The sequence below is a fragment of the Pelecanus crispus genome, chromosome 2, assembly GCF_030463565.1.
Source record: "Pelecanus crispus isolate bPelCri1 chromosome 2, bPelCri1.pri, whole genome shotgun sequence".
NCBI lineage: Eukaryota > Metazoa > Chordata > Aves > Pelecaniformes > Pelecanidae > Pelecanus > Pelecanus crispus.
Window position 1 is genome coordinate 51,012,210 of NC_134644.1, and position 19,812 is coordinate 51,032,021.

The 19,812-nt window shown below is 35.4% G+C and overlaps 1 protein-coding gene across 1 annotated transcript in view; it reads right to left on the reverse strand.

The window, feature by feature from the left end:
- The window catches only part of ULK4 (unc-51 like kinase 4), a 254,519-nt gene that overhangs the window by 196,992 nt on the left and 37,715 nt on the right, over positions 1-19,812 (reverse strand). Inside the window, 2 exon segments of the mRNA XM_075705440.1 lie at positions 8,698-8,781; positions 13,187-13,294. Coding sequence (XP_075561555.1) covers positions 8,698-8,781; positions 13,187-13,294 — 192 coding nt within the window.

Sequence of the window (19,812 nt, forward strand, 5' to 3'; positions counted from 1 at the left end):
GGATGCTTAGTGAAAATGAGCCCTGAGTGAGAAGCAAATACCAAAGAATAAGATGTAAACTGCTAAAAAAGAACTTCTTTTAATCAAGTCTTTCTATTCTAATTGTTAAAAAGAAAAAAAAATGCAAATCAAAGTTATCAAAGAATCTACTTTCATTTTCTTAAATAACTGAATCTACTGGATATTTTTATTGATTGTTAAAAACTTAACAGTGCACTAGAAGTTTTGGAGGCACTGAAGATACAGTCACTACACTAACCAACATGCTATCTAAAAATAGCATAATGTTGTTTAAGGTTAACATGAAATATTTCATGGTCTTTTCATTTTATACTGTATATAGATACATACACTTGAGTAAAAGCATAATACTCTCAAAAAAACACTGGAAAAGCTGAAAGATTGAGGAATTAACACTGTATTCCACATCATTATTCTAAATCAACCTCCATACACTTCTTCCTTTAATCTAAAAGGACAGAATAAAAAGAAACTACAAACATAAATTAATGAAGTAAAGTTGTATCATCCTAAGCATTCATGATTATAGGAATTAAATCTTAATTTGGCAACAATTTGCAATATAAAGCCTTCACAGAGAAGAAGGAACATGTAGAAATAAAAATTTTAAATACCTTTTGTAGAAAAAAAAAATTAAAAATTGTCAGTAAACTATAGAATTGATAACTAAAGAAGAAATTAAAGTGATAATGTATATGATGCAGACCCATTACTTTTATACTATAGGCAATTCTGTCAGTAAACTAAAAACCTGATGTCTAAAGAATAAATTGAAGTGGTAACGTGTATGATTCAGACTATCACTTTTATACTATAAGACAATTCTGTCAGTAAACTAGAAAACTGATACCTAAAGAAATAAAAGTGAGACTATAGATTATTCAGACTATCACTTTTATACCATAGGCTGTACTATGCTTTCTGAGAAAATAGTTATGATTTTATTCTCCTCTTCCAAATTCTCCTTTCTCCTCCAAATTCACTGGAGAGGAACTGCTCTGGCTAAGAATGTACATTATAAAACATACTGCCTTATATTGTATATTCGCAATTATTTTTTAAAGTTATCTTTTATTATTAAAATTCCTCACCAGTTCAGAACCAAAACCCTCAGACTTATATCTTGCTCCCTCATAAAGAAAGAAGTCTATATGAAAGAGGGAAATGTGTACTATATAGCTTACTGGCAAGCTCTAATTTATTAAAAATCTTGCTTACACAGTACCTTGCACATCCAAGAGACAGAAAATTATCCTTTGTAATCTCATTCACTATTTCTGATTCAAATACATTCTCCAGGTGCCATGCTTTAAAATGAGAGGATTATGCACATTCTAAAAGCCATATACAGCTAATTAGCTATAGCTGTATATATATTAATTTATCCATACAAGTGTATTGCCTATATATTTTTTCCAGGTTCTATAAAGTTATTACTAAAATTGAATATAATTGTGTATCTTATATTTGTATGCCATTTGTAAGCAGGAATGGACAGATGCCAAGCGCCCGAAAGTTTTTTCAATGATTCCTCTCTGCTTTCACACAGGAAGACTTAAAAGGAGGCTAGCACACAGTTTCTGACTTCAGTGTCTAGTTTCACTGAAGGACCTTGTCAAAGCAACATAATCCAGACCAAATCAGACAAGAAAAATTGTAAGAGACATCAAAAAGTAGTTTGGATATGGGAAAGATTATTAGTTCTAAGACGACTATCAGGAAAAAATGTTTAAAAGGAGCATCTGAAGGAAGGGAGGGGCAAACGTAAGGGAGAAAACAGTGGAAGCAGGAAGGTGAGAGGATTGCCTGGAACATAGATGTGAAGAGGGGCAAATGTAAAGCAGAAACTAAAGCTGAGATTTCACTTCAAGATTAGGTTGAACCTTAAATGTGATAATGAAATGCAAAATAATATATGCAGTCAATGAGGAGGTTCAAATAAGAGATAGGATTATACATCTGGGTGAAGTAGACAAGGGTAACTTTAGCAAAAGAGTTTTGAATAAGCTAAGTAAAATGGATGAAATGAAAAGGGTAGCCACGTTAGCACTAACTACTTAATATTAAATAAGAATATCCTTTCTGAAACAGAAAGTATCTTCCATGACTGCATAACACAGGAACTGTAAGAACTAAGCACTTCAGCTGTAGAAATGAGGACCCTCCTATCTTAAGAGACTGCACACAAATATTTAAAAGTTGAACCTCAGACACAAATACAGATGACTGGAACAGGCATTTTCTGTCACTATTGGAAACATTCTTTGGAAAAGATTAGGAAATAGATATTGGAATATTTCCTGCATGGGTTATGACAGACTGCAACATTATACCACTACTAAACATGTCAAATTGGGCTTATATTTTAGTTATTTAGGAGTGTACCAATTTCCTTGTTTTGACACATCACTGAACATGCCTGTTCTTTGCCTGAGTTGAAAGTCAACTTCCATGTCAAGTTAACCATACTGAAGTGCAGTAAATCTGAACTTGTGATCCCATACAGATAAAAGGCTTTCCCAATCTTCTACTCCACCATCCTAAAACTCCTTTCACCTATACATACACTTTTTGTCACTGTTAGATTTTCAGGCATAGAAGGTATGTGGAAGTGACACTACCTGCATTGTCTGAACATTTTGTTCCTTTATAGGCAAATAAAAAGGACACACGCACATTTCAAACTCCCTTCTGTTCTACTGTTCTGTTTCAGAGGGCAATTTTGCTGTGATAATGATGAATCCTATAAAATTCCAGAGATCTAAGTACACATCAGAGTAGTTCATAATGAAACTGAAGAACAGTGAATTTACCTTACAAAACTCAAAGCTATATAAATTATAGTACTGAATAACATAAATTGGTTTTATTTTTTGGAATTCTTATTAAATACATCAAATCAAACTTCTTAATTGTCAATAAAAACTACAAGTAAATATTTATAATACATATACTTAACATACTGTGGTAATTCAGAATTTGTTACAAAAAGTTAGTTTGCCATTTTCATAAATATTGAGACCATATACAAATATTCACTCCAGAAAACATACCGAATGAGCTTAGAACAACTAAAATAAATTTACAATTTAATTAAATTTTATTATAGTTTCTTACTAATGTAAGAATGCAAAGCTTACTTACATGTAATAAATCATTAGATCAGGGAAATTTATTGAAAAATTGCAGATTACAGGCTACAAATGTAAAATAAAGAAATACAGCAGCTAAGATCTTAAGCTGCAGTCAAAGAATATTAAGCACAGTGAAGGCAAATTTAGACGTTATTTTCAGGATTTTCACATCCAGTGCTTTACTAGTGCAAGCAACAAAATTTACACAGAACCTCATTTTAGTTTTAAGTCAGACCTTAAAAAATTCTAGATTGTTCATTTTAACTATTTCTATTATCTCCTATTTCGCAGCAAGGTAGGGGGGAGGAAGTGCCATTCACACACTCCCCTGCATATCAGCCACTAAACTGTTGTGAGCCACTCACTACCCAAAGTAGCTCTCTGCCTGCTACCAGAGCAACAAAGAGTTAACTCATTAAACAAACAAAAACAAACAAAAAAACCAAACAAAAACCCCCACACCAACCCAAACCACATGAGAGCCAATGTATTAGGTTTGAAAACTGGAAAGATTTGACAAGCAACAAGAAGGGTTTCTATTGGTACATCAGTAACAAAAATAGGACTAAGGAAAATTGGGTTCACTGCTGAACGAGGTGGGGACAAAGAACATAGAAAGGGTTCAGGAGGTCAGTGCCTTCTCTGCCTCAATCTTCACTGCTCTCAGGCCTTCCATGCCCACATGCCAAATAGCAAAATCTGGGGGAATTAAGTATAGCTACAGGACAGAAAGATGGAGGCAAGGGAACTTTAAGCAAACTGGACATGCATAAGTCCATTAAACCAGAAAGGATGCAACCAAAAGTGCTGAGGATGTCAGTCAGTAGTGTTGTGAGGGAGCACACATATTCAAAAGTTTGTGGTGATCAGGAGATACTCCTGTCGACTGAGGGGGTGGGGAGGGGGAAGCAAAGGGCAGGCCCACCTTCCAGAGGGCAAGGAGAAATCCCTAACTCTGTCCCTGGAAAAATTACAGGGCAAATTGTCCTGGAAAATATTTGCAGGTACATGAAGGGCAAGAAGACTGGTAACAGAACAGATTTATCAAGAGCAAAACCCACGGGACCAATGTGACAAGCTTCAATTACAAGATGATTGGCTCAATGGACTAACAGAGACCAGTGGGTTTAATTTACTTCAGCTTTAACAAGGCTCTCCAGATGGATTCCTATACCTAACAAAATAGCAACAACCTGGACTTAAGTGGACTACAAGGTATGTAGAAGGCTGGCTGGACCACCAGACTCAAAGGGTTGTGATCAGCAGTACAAAGTCCAACTGTGGCAGCTGGGGCTATCAAGCGTCCTATTGGGACCAACACTGTTAATCATAGCATGTTCACAGATGACACAAGCTTGGAGCAAGTGGTTGAACCAATGGAAGGTTAGGCCAGCAAACAGAGGGATTTTAAGCTGGAGAAATGGGAAGACAGAAACATCCTGAAAGTCATAAGACTCAAATGCAGTCTTACACCCAGGATGGAGTAACTGACACAAAACAGTGGGGCAGAGAAGGATCCAGAGACTCAACAGAACAACAGGCTGAACACAAATCAGCAGTATTCCCTTGTGGCAACAAATGTTAATTGCATACTGGGCTGCATTACATACCAGTGCAGCCAGATGGCTGAAGGTGTTTTTTCACCTGTATTCTGAAATGTGAGACCATCCGGCCTACTGTGTCCCAGTTTAGGTCCCCATTGTAAGCTGGACTTTGACATCTTGGAGGGCCACCAGGATGACTGAGGGCCAGGAGCACATGATGATTAAGGACAGGCTAAGAGAGCTAAGTTTGTCCAGCCCAAAGAAAAGACAGCTAAGGATATAAAGGGTGTTTTCCAACACCTCACAGATCATTATAGAGAAGATGGCACAAGACTCTTCCTGGACGTACCAATGAAAGGTCAGGAGGAAATGGACAGAAGTTGTAGCAAGGAAAATCCCAACTAGATAGAAGGAAAAATATTTTCAAAGTGATAGCTGTCTCACACTGAAACAGGCACAGAGTTTGCAGAATAAACATCCTTGGAGTTACTTAAAGCTTAAGTAGATAAAGCCCTGAGCAACCTAATATAACTTCGATGTTGAATGCAAGTAGAGGTTGGCAATGTTTTGACAGGAGGATGCACCACATAACCTCCAAAGGTCCGAACTAAATTTTTCTTATGATTTGCTTCCCCTTACAAACAAAAAGATAGAAGGAACTTGATCTTGATTTTCTTTATATGAGACCATAGGTTGTGCTTTATTCTCTGTGAAAAAGACTATATGAATGTAACTAGAAAACATTAAAAATGCTCTTTAACATAACATATCTGGCAATGAATTAAGAAGCGATTCTGAACATGAGGGATTTTTCTTCCAGTTACCATCTTGGTAGCATTCTGCTGGACTCACTCTTGACTGTCAACTTCTTTCTTGTACTGGGGAGCCCAAAACTGAAGACAGTACTTCAGATGTGGTCTCATTAGTGCTGAACAAGAGGGGAAGAATGACTTCCCCAAACCTGCTGGCTAGTCTCTTGCTAATACAGCCTGTGTTGCCATAGCTCTTTGCTGCTAAGGCACACTGCTGACTCATGTTCAACTTCTCATTGGTACCCTAAAGTCCCTTTCTGCAAAGCTGCTTCCAAAGGAGCTGGCACTGTTGCAGGGGGTTATTCTATCCCAGAAGCAAGCCCTTGCTCCCACTTTTGTTGAACTTCATGAGGTTCCCATCAGCTCATTTCTCCAGTCTGTCCTCGTCCTTCTGACTAGCAGCCCTGACATCCGGCATATTGATGCAGCTCCCCCCGCCAATTTGGTGTTATCCAAGTGGAGAATACAATCCAGTTGGTCACTCTGGTCATTACTGAAGACGTTAAACAGTACAGATCTCTGAGGGACACTGCTAGTTATTGGCTACCAGCTGGACTTTGCATCACTGATCACTTGAGCAAATTTTCCTGCCCGTCTTATCTTCCATTTATCCTGTCTGTATCTCACCAATTTGGTGATAAGGGGAGTATGGGAGAGTATGTCAAAGGCCTTCCTAAAGTCAAGACATACAACATCCACTGCCCTCCCCTTGTCCATAGCGCTAGTCATGTCCCCGTCATAGAAAGTAATCAGGTTGATCAGAAGGCTGGAGCACATGACATATGAGGAAAGGCCAAGAGAGCTGTTCAGCCTTGAGGAAAGAAGGTTCAGGGGAGATCTTATTGCTGTCTACAACTTCTCCTTTGATCAGGTAGTTGGAGACAGATGTTCTCAGAGGTGCACAGCCATAGGACAAGAGGCAAAAGGCACAAGCTGTAACATAGGAAACTCAAATCATACACAAGGAAAAACTTTTCTACTTAGGGGGTGGTCCAGACATTGCCCAGAGAGGCTGTGGGACCACCATTCTTAGAGACATTCAAGAGTCAAATAGACATGTCCCTGAGCAATCTGATCAATTTAGATCTGCTTTGAGCAGAAGGTTGAATTAGATGACCTCCAGAGGTCCAATTCTATCCTGAAGTATTCTATAGTCTTACAGCTTCAAACATGTTTAAAAAAAGTCTCTAAGACATTTGGTTATATTTTAAGTCTGTTTGATGACACCGCACAGATGTTTTCATAAAAATTCATTAAGTAAAATTTTTGTGTAACTTTTGCTGCTAAAGATTGAGAGATCTACTTTTTCACCAAATAATGTGATAGGCTGAAGAGACTGATATATTATCATTCTGGATGCATCTACTTCAGTAGTCCTACTCCTACATGTTTTGAAACAAATATGCAAAAGGGACACCATAAATTGAATTGAATACTTTAAAATCTTTCTCTCTCTGTTTTTCCATCTTTTTTCATTCCTCCTCCACCCCTGCATCTAAAACATCTGGCACAAAAACTTATTTTATATCTGACTATTCTTTCCTTAAAAAACCAAAAATGGCTTGCAAACAGATGTCTAACAATAATACGATTTTAACTATCTAGTTTTAGATGCTGCAACATCATTTTCCAAGAAAGATGGGTGGCTAGTAAAGTTATGGAGGGTAAGAAGAGGATTGCTACAAGAGTGGAGGAAAAAAGTAGCAAAGGAAATTGTAGAAGTTAATAATAGCGTGTGCTAAGTTTCTCTCCATTTCCATATGTTGTGAAGGACTGTCGCGGTTTAGCCCCAGCCAGCAACTAAGCACCACGCAGCCGCTCGCTGCTTCATGGCTATTTTTGATTCTTCAAATGGTGGTGTTCTGGAAAATCGAGGCTGCTATACTGAGCCAAAGAAATTTGTATTAGTACATTCGTACTGTACTCACACAAAAAAGCACAAATACTTAAATTCCATTACAAACCTCGAGCATCTTCACAAACAGAAAGCGTAAAAATACACAGATGTGCTTGGTTAGCCTAGACATAACTTTAAATTTACACTTAATTAAATTTAATTCACACTATTGATGGGAAATACATTTCTATTTTGTGTTATTTCTTCAAGAAAAATATATCAAGATAAATTAAGAAAATTTTTACATGTTTCAGGACTAAGAATTACTTTTTTCCTACAGGAACAAATCAGTATCTTGTGGGTGTCTTGATTTAGTTTGTCTACACTGAATATTCAGAAATAGCAAGTCTTCCATTACTAAATTTATAATTAAACAGCTTCTCACTAATGTGCCTTAGAATGACATCTTACTCTAATTTATGAGCTGGAAATAGTCCACAATACACACACAGTTGTGTATTCTTGATCACCTGAAGTTATGAAGATATTAAAATGCATCTAAACTCTTCCTCTATTAATCACAATCTGTAGGCAATAAAGATCTCAAAAAAAAAAAAAAAAAAGAAAAAAACACAGAAGGAAAAAAGGTATTTCTCTTGCTTTCCCCCCTCCAGCAACCTCCAACATGTTTTCTGCCTTCAGCTTTGCCTTGGGCAAAAATAAAGGCAAGTGGTCTCATATAAACAGTAAATGCCAACTCTCTACTCAATTCTTTTTCATTTTACAAATTGGAACTATATGGATGTTTTTCTTCCATTCTTCTAACACAGCTAAGTCATCACTAAGAAAAATGAAGAATACAGCATAGCACCTGTATGAGAACAAAACTAATTACTATTTTTTGGCCTCAAAAGAAAGCTAACAACTCAGCAGGATAACAATGCAATTTTCAAAAGCTGTACCTCAGTCACTTCAAAACAGAATGTAAATCTTGCTCAAAAATACACTGTACAAAAATCAAATTGCAAGAGGACAGTACAAACTGTCAGAACATTTCTCAGAAGAAAGCCATAGCATTAACAAATTCCACATTTATTAACAGTAATTTATATTTACTATCCTATTTCCAAAAAACAAGCAGCAATACACAAATATTGAATGCACAGAGAACAACACTGCATTTTTGCATTAATCTCCTGCTTAGGTCATGGTCTTATCACGATTATTTAAAGTCAAGAGCAATACTTGGTTGACGAGGTACTGCAGTGCTGCAGGCTACAATCCTTACACAATGCCTAAAGGGTTATTACAGTGGAGAAATTCTATGGAGGACAATGAAAGAGCCTTACCCCTTCCCGAAGACACCTCATTAGCACAGTGTAAGTAGCTGAGGGAACAACCCAGCATTCTCTGGGGTGCTCCCTTTTTTCCTCCTGAAATAAAGCCAATAGCACAAATGAATAAATCAAAAACCCACAATAATCTCACTCGCATAAAAAACAGCTAACAGATTCTTATAAGGTTCATATTATACACATCTTCAAATTAACATATGCTAGAAAATATATTAAATTCTAGGGCAGTATTACTACTAAATGTTATTTCATGTGCAGCACAGAAATTGACATTTTATTAGCTTATTTAAATAGTCTCTGAAATCCATAACAGAATTTGTCCTAATATTTCTGGGTTTCATTGACTCCTTCTAATTCACACACACAAAAATATTCTTGCATTCCTCTTAATCATTTTGATTACTTCAGAAAGAGACAACTGATTATTAAAAGCAGTAATGCTTCTCTTTAAATGTGATTTAATTATACCAAACAAAGTTACTTTTGTCTGGCAACTAAAAAAAATATGTAAACTTATTTGGGAAAAAAAATATTCAAAGTCATACAGGGAGATACAAAAGTATTTATTAAAACTTACTGTATGTAATAGCCTTCAGTACATAGCAACACTGTTCCAAGATCTTTATGTATACATCCTTGAAATCACCCTGTTAGAGAGGCTAATTCTTTGCTAGTTGAATGAGGGGTTTGTTTCTTCCGCTAGAAGTTAATGAACTCCACTTCCACCTCCACCCCACCCCACAGCCTACTGTAAAACTTCAAGTTTAAAAGACGACACTTGGATATCATTAAGATTTAACTAAAACAACCTCTATATCTAGGCTAGTAACACAGAGATATTAGCAAGTTAAAAAAAAAAAGCGTCTTTTGGGAAAGTGAGAAATAAAAGGCATTGGATGGTATGAAGATGATATGCCATGAAATCAATGTCTTATAAGTTGACAAAGGATGACAAGCAACAATTCCTTCAGAAATTATACATTTCCTGAACTCTATTGTTTATATTATTAAACTATTTTTAGCATTCTAATTAACTGTTTATAATAAAAAGCATAGGATGGGCAAGGTGGAGGTTAACAATGCGGAAACAACTTATACTTTTTGAATTTCCTGAGTGGCCTACACTAATTCAACATACATGACGTGATAATGTCAAGCATTTAATTAAAGCATGGCACACTAGCAGGGAGGACTATTACTGAATTGCCTACTAAAATTAATTTTCCTTCTTTATTGGAAGTAAATCAAAACTTTATTTGCAACAGGTATCAATAGAGAAAATGTGTTTGTTAAATGTCCCATTTTTTAAGCTTTATTTCTGCTAACTTTGTATTAGGAGGAATGGAACAATTTTCCTTGGAAGTATTTACAGACAATAATAATAAAAGTGTCTTGATGTCCAACAGAGACATAAGATCTACTACATTCCACCTCCTTCATCTTATCTGAGTAACAACATGCTGACATTTAATCACAGTTTGTCTTCCAAGGCTTAATGTATAAGTTTGAGAAAATGCAGCCCAAATTTCAAAGAAGGATAGCAGGTTACTTTGTAACAGTCAGAAGTGGAATCTTCTCCACCTGGAAAAGGCAGGACAAGACTAGGAGTCAAGACAGAGTTAAAATGACAGCCTATGCTGGAACTGGCATTGCTCTGTTTCTCGTTTCATTCATCTAGTTTAATCAGAAATTCTGTCAAGTTTTTCTGTAACCATACATATTAAATGTAATATAAAATAAAAAGCCTTAAGAAATAGTGCAGTTCTGAAACATTAATAGTTCCTCCATTCTTCAGACTGATTAATGACTTTCTGCAAGGTTTAGTCTCTAGTTAGAAATTAAAAAAGGCAAAAGGTGTATAAAACTTAGCACCATTCTTAATTACCTAAACACACCTACACAATTTGACATTTAAAAAATTTAAATATATCACCAAACACTGGGGAATCTTCCTACTTTTTGCCTGCAGCCCATGTTGATTTTGATTAAACTTTAGGTTCTGCACCCTAATAACACAAACAGCACAAACTGAATAGAAATATTACATAGAACGTGAAAGTTTTCCCTCAAGGCAAGTTGCTTAAGAGTAACAGAACATCCTCCTTCAGGTCTGTTCATGCTTCTTGTGCATTGCTCTTGGCTTCCGTTTGGAAGAAAAATGTAGATACGGAGCAGAAGATCTTACTTATGAGATCTCATACGCAAGCACACGCACCATATCAGAGTTTAGGATTGCAGAGGACCTTTACGATAATCTGGACTTTTTCACAGTATTTTTCTAAGCCACAGAAGTGCAACCAGTGATCCTGTATTTAACTTAATGAATCATGCTGCACCTAGACAGCTGAACTTGATTTTAAGTGTTGATAATTTATGATTTCCCAAGTGTTCATCTGAAAAAGAAACAATCTTTATCGTTATTTAATATTAATATTGTGGTTGGACCTAGAAACATTTAGCAAAACCACAGAGGGAATAAATAAATAAATAAAAACAGCCATGTCCCCAAACACCCTACAGTTTAAATGATAAATATTTAGCAGCTTGATAAAATAATCAAGCAGACTGAAGAGCAAAATGGAAGAAAACAAGGAGAAAAAGGCAAACAAAATTATTTTGTGTACAGTTCCTAATGAATCAGATGCAGTTATGATTTTTTTCTTAAATTAGTCAAGGAATAAAGCTTTGCTGTTTAAAGATACAAATTGGGAATAAACATTCTTGTTTCATCTTATACTACCATTGACTTTGTGTGTGATCTTGGCAAGGTCATTCAATACTACTGTTCTGCAGTTTAATGAGCAACAAAATGCCTACAACACTACAGTATTCTGACGTTAAGTAGGCACAGTATAGAGAAATTAAAAGCTTTATAAAGGGCTTTTCTTAAAAAAATTTTAAAAATAAGTTAGTATCTCCAAGCATACAAATCACACTGATATTTTTTTTACCAAGTTTTACCAAGACACAGTGCCTTGAGTTCATATGTGTAGAGTAGTTCCAAAATTTCTTCCTATTCTCTAATAATCTTGTAGTTATAACTCAAAGCAATGCAACCCATTACTATAGATCTTCCTGAAACATGGTAGAATTGTCATTTAAATACAAGTTATCATGCTTCAAACATTATGAAGTTCATAAAGACGTAGCAGACTCAAAATTTTGTCAGTTCACATTTTCAGAAGGGGGAAAAAAAATGTCTTAGGGTCAGTGCATGCAAATCATTTTGTTATTATAGAGCCACTGTAAACAGACTTGTTTCAATCACTGCAGTTTAATTACAAAATAAAATCAAGCTGTGCAAAATACTCTTGTCAATTATAATTTTCAAGTTGCAGTTTTAAGTTTGTTTGTTTTTATTAGTGGTTAAAAATTATACAGTTTGCGGTCTGTCTGATGATGCTAAGTACAAATTTCTTCCCCCTGAGGAAAACTGAGGAAGTATTAGAATACATAAAAATAAACTGTGACTGTGGATTTATTTTCCATAATATAATTTCTCAGTGTTAGAACAAGTTCTGTGACTCTGTGTGTTTGATAGATATTTTGGCAATTGTCTAACCAGAAAAGGACGACGCTTGCTAGCCTACAAAAAACAAGGCAACCATTTCATCTTGTGGAACATGCAAAGGAGCTAGGGATGAGGACAATAAAACATGGAAGTTCAGCACAAAGCCATAACTACAGTAAGCCAAAACTCAGATCTATTTGGTATTTTCATTCCTTTATCAAGTGACCTGGCAGACTGATAACTAACATGATAGCATTCAGAGCAATTAGATGATGCAATTAATACAAAGGCTTCAGAGAAGCTAGGGCTAGGCTTTTTCTGTTTGAAGTCACCTTCATTTCCAATAACTAAAAGAAAGTACTTTACTCTTTGAATAAGGGAAAAGAAAGGTGAGGGTTTAGAGGAGCTGTCATCTTCAAGTCCTACTATTAATAGTATCTCTTTTCCTCTGTTTATTTTTAATGTGAATCTACTATTTCTAGACTGAAGGTTTAAATTAGTTCTAGTCAGGAATCACCATAATTCCATTTGAAATTAGTCAGGATCATTCAATTTCCTTTTCCACAGCACTGTGAATCCAACCATGCTAGAATAAGATCTGATATGGACTGGATACATTCATTTATTTATATCATGGGCTGTACTGATACATCCTATTTAATCAAAGTCTCTAGCTAAGACATTCTAACACTTAGATCTGCCACTTGGAGGCCAGCAGTCATTATGGTGATTAATGAAATTGTTTTATGAAGTTAGAACTCTATACTTGAAGAATGCCATTTAATCTATCTCAGATGAAGTACATGATTGGACTAACATGTTTCTTAAAATAGAAAAAGTATCACAGAACATACATGGACAAGAAACTGTTGCGGATACAAATGACAAAGTAATTTGCCTTTTTTGTCTACCTTTCCATGGGAAATTTTTTTGATATTTATTAAAATTTTAAGGATCACGTGACAGTCTTACCTCGCTGGCTATGAGGTAAAGAAGCTCCCCAAGTGCTGGTAAAAGGCATTGTTTCAATTTGCTATTTCTGAAGTTCTCTCTGATTAGTTCAGTTAAAAGTATAATTGCCTAAAACAAAAAAAAAAAGAAATCCTAGAACAACATGTATAATCTTTTCTCCAGCAAAATGCACTGTTAAGGGTAACAAGCTTTATCTGAAATGCCATCTTACTGATATCATCTTACTGATATACTCTTCACTAAAGAGCCATTGTAAAGGATTTAGTAAGCATGGAAAGACAAGAAAAAATAAAAATTACAAAACAGATTACATATGCAACGTGGAGAAAAATGCAATGAGGAAATAGTCTAGGTGACAAACTGTCAGCTATCCCTTCTTCCCTTTCCCTCAGGACAGTAGAAGTAGATCTGCCAGGGAAGAAAACTCTACTTGCTGTTCCTATGTTTCTATCAGAAGATCTAAAAGTTCTCCTCGTCATCAGGTTACAAAACCAACAAACAGCAAAAATAGACAATGCTGTCTTTTGTGTAGATATCACATCAGGAGATAGCAACTCAAAGATTTGTCTCCTGATCTCTGAGTTTACTGGCGACTCACTGCATGAGAACTGGACATTTCATTTTAGTTTTCTGTACCTCAAGAGTTTCTGTTTGCAAAGCGCATACATAGTATTTATATTGAGGGGGTGGAGGGAAATTGAAAATTCTGATTCATCCTGTGTAGGTGACCTAGTAAAAAAAAAAAAAATCACTTTCCCATAGACATATGGAACAGATTTCAACCCAACATTTAATGCTGGATTCATTCAAGAAACCAAGGATCATTTAACTACCGCATATTAAATTAAAAAGCATGCTATCTGCTGGCTGGGGTGTGCTCCCCAAAACCCAAATGCGCTCCAATATGTACCAAGCATATAGTAGTACAGAAGCCATTTGTTTCTTTAATTTAGGAAAGATGGATCTACATGTACCCCCTGCACCAAAACATTCATGCCTTGCAAGAGTAGGAAAAGACGACAATTCAGCAGATATGGTTTTAATACACTTCCTATGTCCCTTAAGTAGTTCCTTTGACTATTAGGAAGGATTTAGTTCTAATACTTTTAAAGTACTTATGAGATACAGCAAATAAGCTCTGTAAACAGATACTGTCAGTGAAGTCAGTGATTTCCAATAGTTTGCATGATATGCTAAGTGAGATCTGAAGTTATTTTTATGTACTCTGTACTTTAAATAAACAGTAATATTGCATATACTATTCCATTTTAAACCTTGGAAACAGTCAACTTTTTAATTATTACTTCTGATGTGAAGTGTGATGTAGTTCACACTATTTTTTTTATTAAACAGAGAAAGCATTGCTGTAAAGTATCTTAGCGTACAGGAACAGGAAAAAAATAGTTCAGGCAAATAATGATACTTATTGCATATTCCACTATTACACAGAAAACAAGGCAATAGAAACCATCATTTTATGATCTCCTTTAGTATAACAAATGGAGCATGAATTTTATTTCATTCTTCTGCTTATGAACTCTTCCTTTTCCCCTTTAAACAGCAGAAACATTATCAGCAGCATCACCAAGACATTTCATGTGTTTATTTTATGCTTTAGGAGAGAACGATGGTGGTCTTAAAAATGGACTTGTTTAAAAATACTTTGAAGTAGGATTAACTCTGTGACAATCCTATCCCAAAGCCATTGAGTCCAGGTCTTAAGATATTGACACTGCTACAAATATCTGATAAGAAGCACAAATGTTTATACAACAAAGATCATCTAACTAATCAAATCATAACAAAATAAGTACTGGATCACTCTAATAGACATTTTATTGTTCTCTTCTAGTTTAAAACTACTTTTAACATGGTTAAACAATAGGGAAGAGTTAATGAGCTGAAAAAAAAATTCTCTAGTGTTTCTCCCAGTTGAGCAAGTATTATCTGTATACAGAGCATATGGAGCACAGACTTTATCACTCATCTCAGGGAACTCAACATTTACAGTCCTATTTGAATACAAAAAAGCAGCACTTCAACCCGCACAAGGGGTCTAAACAGCAGCAGTTCTGGGAAACCACTTACTTTGTGCAGTCAGTTTCCCAAGATATTCTCAGCCTTTGCAGAGGATTTAAATGGAGAACCTGATAGCCATTCTTGCAGACTGGTCTCAAATCAATCCAACAAACAGACAGGAATTTTTCAGTTCTGATTACGGGCCTGCTAGTGGAGGCTCCTTTCTCCTTCCATGGAAGATCCAAGTCTAACTCTCTTGAGCATTGGCTTCACTGCATTCTCAAGGAGCTGCTCAATTCACTTCAGCTGACTGAGTCCCACCACCCTAACACTTACAAGCTTCATAGTTTTGCCTCTGTTAAGCAGCTTTCCCTAAACAGAAAAAACTACTCACAGCAGACAGAACCTTTCAGGTGAACCATGAGAGATGGCTCAGATAGCTGGTTTTCAACACAGCTGAAATACTCATATAGCCCAGTGTACAGCAGAGACTAATATTTCAGACAGTACATTTAAAATCTGGACTCACCTCACTTGGTGACCTGGAAAAGTCAAGAAGTTCACAAAATCTGGTTAAACTGTGGTAGTTAATCTGTGATTTGTTTGCCATTATGTGTTCTCTAACTCTTTCATGTTCTTAACCAACACATTTCAAGCATGGGAGATTATGTGACATTATTATCCCATATATATCCCATTATTATGGGACGGAGTTGTGGAGACAGACTATAGCCAGGGTTGAATATGAGGCCACAGAGAGGGAACACATGCTATTGCTGACTATAATGCCACATTGCACATTTTTCTGAAGTGGAAGAAAAGACCAGCATAAAGATGAATGACAAAATATAGCCATGTTCATATACCTGCATTGTAGCTACAGCAGCAGATCTTACTTCCAAAGTTTCTTCTGGTGCTTGACAAAGGATTGATGCAGCTCAGAAACAAACAATAGATACACACACATTTTCTGGACATAACCAAGGAAGTGGTGTAGCTTCTATGTTACAAATGTAGGAGCAGGAAAAGCTTGGGAAATGGGAAGCTTGAAGTTGAGGAAACAGATGTAGATGAAAGGACAACAGGGATGCAGAAAGAGACTAAGGGAAGTATATAAGGTTAGGAGTTCAATCTAGAGTGATAGAAATGTAACACTGTCATCCGTATGAACAATTCACAGTAAAGCTCACAAGGAATTTTAGTTTCTTTTGTTAGAAAACTGTGGGCCAAAGCCACTTCAGTACTTACTCCCAAAGGAGAGAGCAAAACAATCTACAGCCCTTCCTCTGAAAGGGATTTAATGTGACATGCCTTTGAAGACATGTGTGGTAACTGAAGGATGTAACATAAAAGCTTTTCAGAGTTACAAGACACATGCTCTTTACTTTGGGTAGCACAGCAAAAAAATAATTAAAAACTAAAACAAGCATAAACCACCACCACCAAACAAACCACAACAGCAACATTGTGGTTTTCTCACAAATCATGAGAAGTGTTTGGCCAAAGGCAAAGATCATCCGAAATAGTCCTGGCTCTCTACTTTCAAAACATGCGCTCTCCTCCCACTACCTCAAAAGGCCAAGCAAAACACAGTCCCATCTAGTCATTAAGCAAGAAGCAGCTAAAAGAAAATGTTACTCAGAGGTTTTTTTCAGCAAGCTAAAGAAAATTGTGATTTTGAACATAAATCCCTTTCTGTATAAAGCAATGCATATAAATGCCAAAACACATATGCTGGCTGCTGATGACTGCAAAGCAGATAGCAAATTTGTCATTATGCATGCACCCCAATAAAAGTGTAATACATTATTAAATCCTTGATGGAGTATACATATATTACATATCCACCAATAAGAAAAAGGTAAAAACATAATTTAGTTTTTATCTACAAAGAAAAAACACGTAGCAAAACAGTATAATTTAGAGAGTATTTTAACTGAGAGGTGTGCTAGGCAGGAGACAAAAATTCTGTTATTTTCTGGGAGAGGACCAGTAATAGTGTACATAATCTTGAAAAAAACAGAAGATAAATTCATTATCATCCCTGACTTGCAGTTCAGAATATCAGAACATCCTAATATTATCCTGATAGAAGAAACTGCCTCAATGCTTATGAGCATCTTATAAGTCACTTCAGATTTATTGCAAGACATCATCTTCTAGAGATCTTTATTGGAAAACTACTTGTAGATGTTGCTGAATTCTGAACTGCTTTCATTACAAGGTTTAAATTTTTTACAATGACAAATTCATAGATACATAAGATCAGTTGCTCAGTAAACAAATATTCTTGTCTCCTAGATACTTTACTAATATTAAATGCAAGGTATGTTTTTGCAACTTATAATATTTTTGCACATAAAGGCTAGATTCCAGTCTCCAACCTTACTGTCATTTGCATCTATATAGAAAGAGGCAAGATATTGACACAACGGCCTCAAAAGCTCAAAGAAAATAATCTGTGAAAATCAGCCTCATTTTAGCAGACTTTGCAAGAAAATATTCTGTGAAAATCCTGTCACAGACATTCACAAAAGCATATAGGGAACTGAAAGGTGAATCAGGTTGGGGGTGGAGAGGAATCAGGAGTTTACAGAGTTTAACAATCATCCCAGGAAACAACCAATTCCAGTCCTGAAAGTTATAAAATCTGCATTTTTTTTTTTAAATAGTTTACAGATATATTTGGCAGTACAGCACTTTTTCTTCTCCAGAGCACTAAGGAGATTTTATCCTCAACTTTCCTTGATTTTCTTTCACCGTCTGACCTTAACAGCTTCATAACATAACATGAAACTTTGTACAGGGAAATCATATAAAAACTGGAAATGTAGTCTTCAAATCAAAGAAACAAGATCTACTAAACAAACTTTGACCTTCTCCCTTTTTTTATGTAATGCTATGTTCATTAACTGTTTTCTTTAACTGCTTTCAGAACATTTCTTCAGACATTATCAGGGAACTTTAAATAGCCTGCCATTCAAGAGAGAGCTTCACTTTCATATTTAAGTAAAGAAATAAATGTATCAGCAGGTTTTAAAGCTTCTAATATATCAGCTTGAGAAAGTGGCAGTCAAGTTGGTTCAAGTACAATTCTGCACTAAATGATGAACACATTATGACAGCATTTTCTCCTTTATTAGATTTGCTTTCTATAGCTACACAGAATTATTCTTGCTTTTGTGACGAAATACATATTTTGAGAACTACTTTCACTGTGGAATCAATACCACTAAAAGTACCTCAGCACTGTGGCATTAACAGACATTATTCATATCCGGTTAACACCTCTCAACTTTGCCTCTTTAGACCGAGGGTGAACACACCATGAGATAGTATTTAGACTACACAAAACTGATGAGCTGTGTGATAACATGAGCTGCAGACGATAGTCCCAGCAGACTAGCTAGGGACATTAAATCATCATGATACCTAAGTTAAGGTTGCTTGTTTGTTTGCAGGCAGGACTTGATGAAGAAAATACAAATCAAACAGTACATCTGCTATAGAGAATCAAGGCAGGGTGTTCAAAATTATCAGTTTTAATGATGTATTTCAAGCAGCAGAAACCTCTGCTTCAATATCAACACTAATCTTGTTTTGCACCTGTAATATTTATTTTCCCAAAGCATTGTTAGTGTGCCATCAAAATTTACCAATTTATTATCTAAACACATTTACGTATGAAGTCCTACAATTCTCAGAATCCTATGTTCTATTAGATAAAATCATGAATTAAACTTTGTACTTAGTAAACTATTCCTTTACTCACTTGTACTAAGATCTGTTTGACTACCTTACTACTCAACTGAAGTTTTTAAAAACTATCATTACCATAAAATATACTGGGTAGATTATGCATCTTCTGCGTTTTTTTGGTTGTTCATTAAAATTAAGTATTTAAGATTTAAAATTAATGAAAATTAAATCAAAGGACAATATTGTATATTGATGAACAGAAATTACTGTTTCTCACTCTCCTTCAAGATTTTAAGACTAGTAGACCTAGTTATTATTTTTATTCAGAATTGATAAGAGGAAGTTGTTTCTGATGTTCTGATTCCTACTCTTTTCTCATATTTGAATGAGAAAGTGGTATAACTGAGTTAACAAGATTTAAACTAAAAGTTATTTCCTTTCTTGTGCACTAACAGAAACTGCCAAAAAGCTAGTCAACACTGCAATAAATTCAAGTTTTTGTTTTAAGAAAAAGTTGGCTTATTAAACAAGAGAAGATCTGCCTGAAGAAATCTGAACCATAAGATCAGCAACTGACTTGCAATAAAATTATTAAATCTTTGTTAAAGAGACAAAGAATGAGTTTCATGAATTTTTATACTGATTATCTTCATATATTGTGATAAATTTGTCCATTAAAGGTTAATTTTAGTAACTGTAAGTAGATCCATAACAAGAAAAGCACAATTAATTAGCAGAAACCAAAGACTAATAGAACTTAAGGGGGGTACTATGGCAGAAGGCAATGAAGAATAAATAATTACCACACATTATAGAGGATACTCACTATTCTTAAATGCTTATGGTCTCTCAAACACAAGTCTATATTTACCATAATCAGATAATGACCTCTTTTTCTTTAGAGAGAA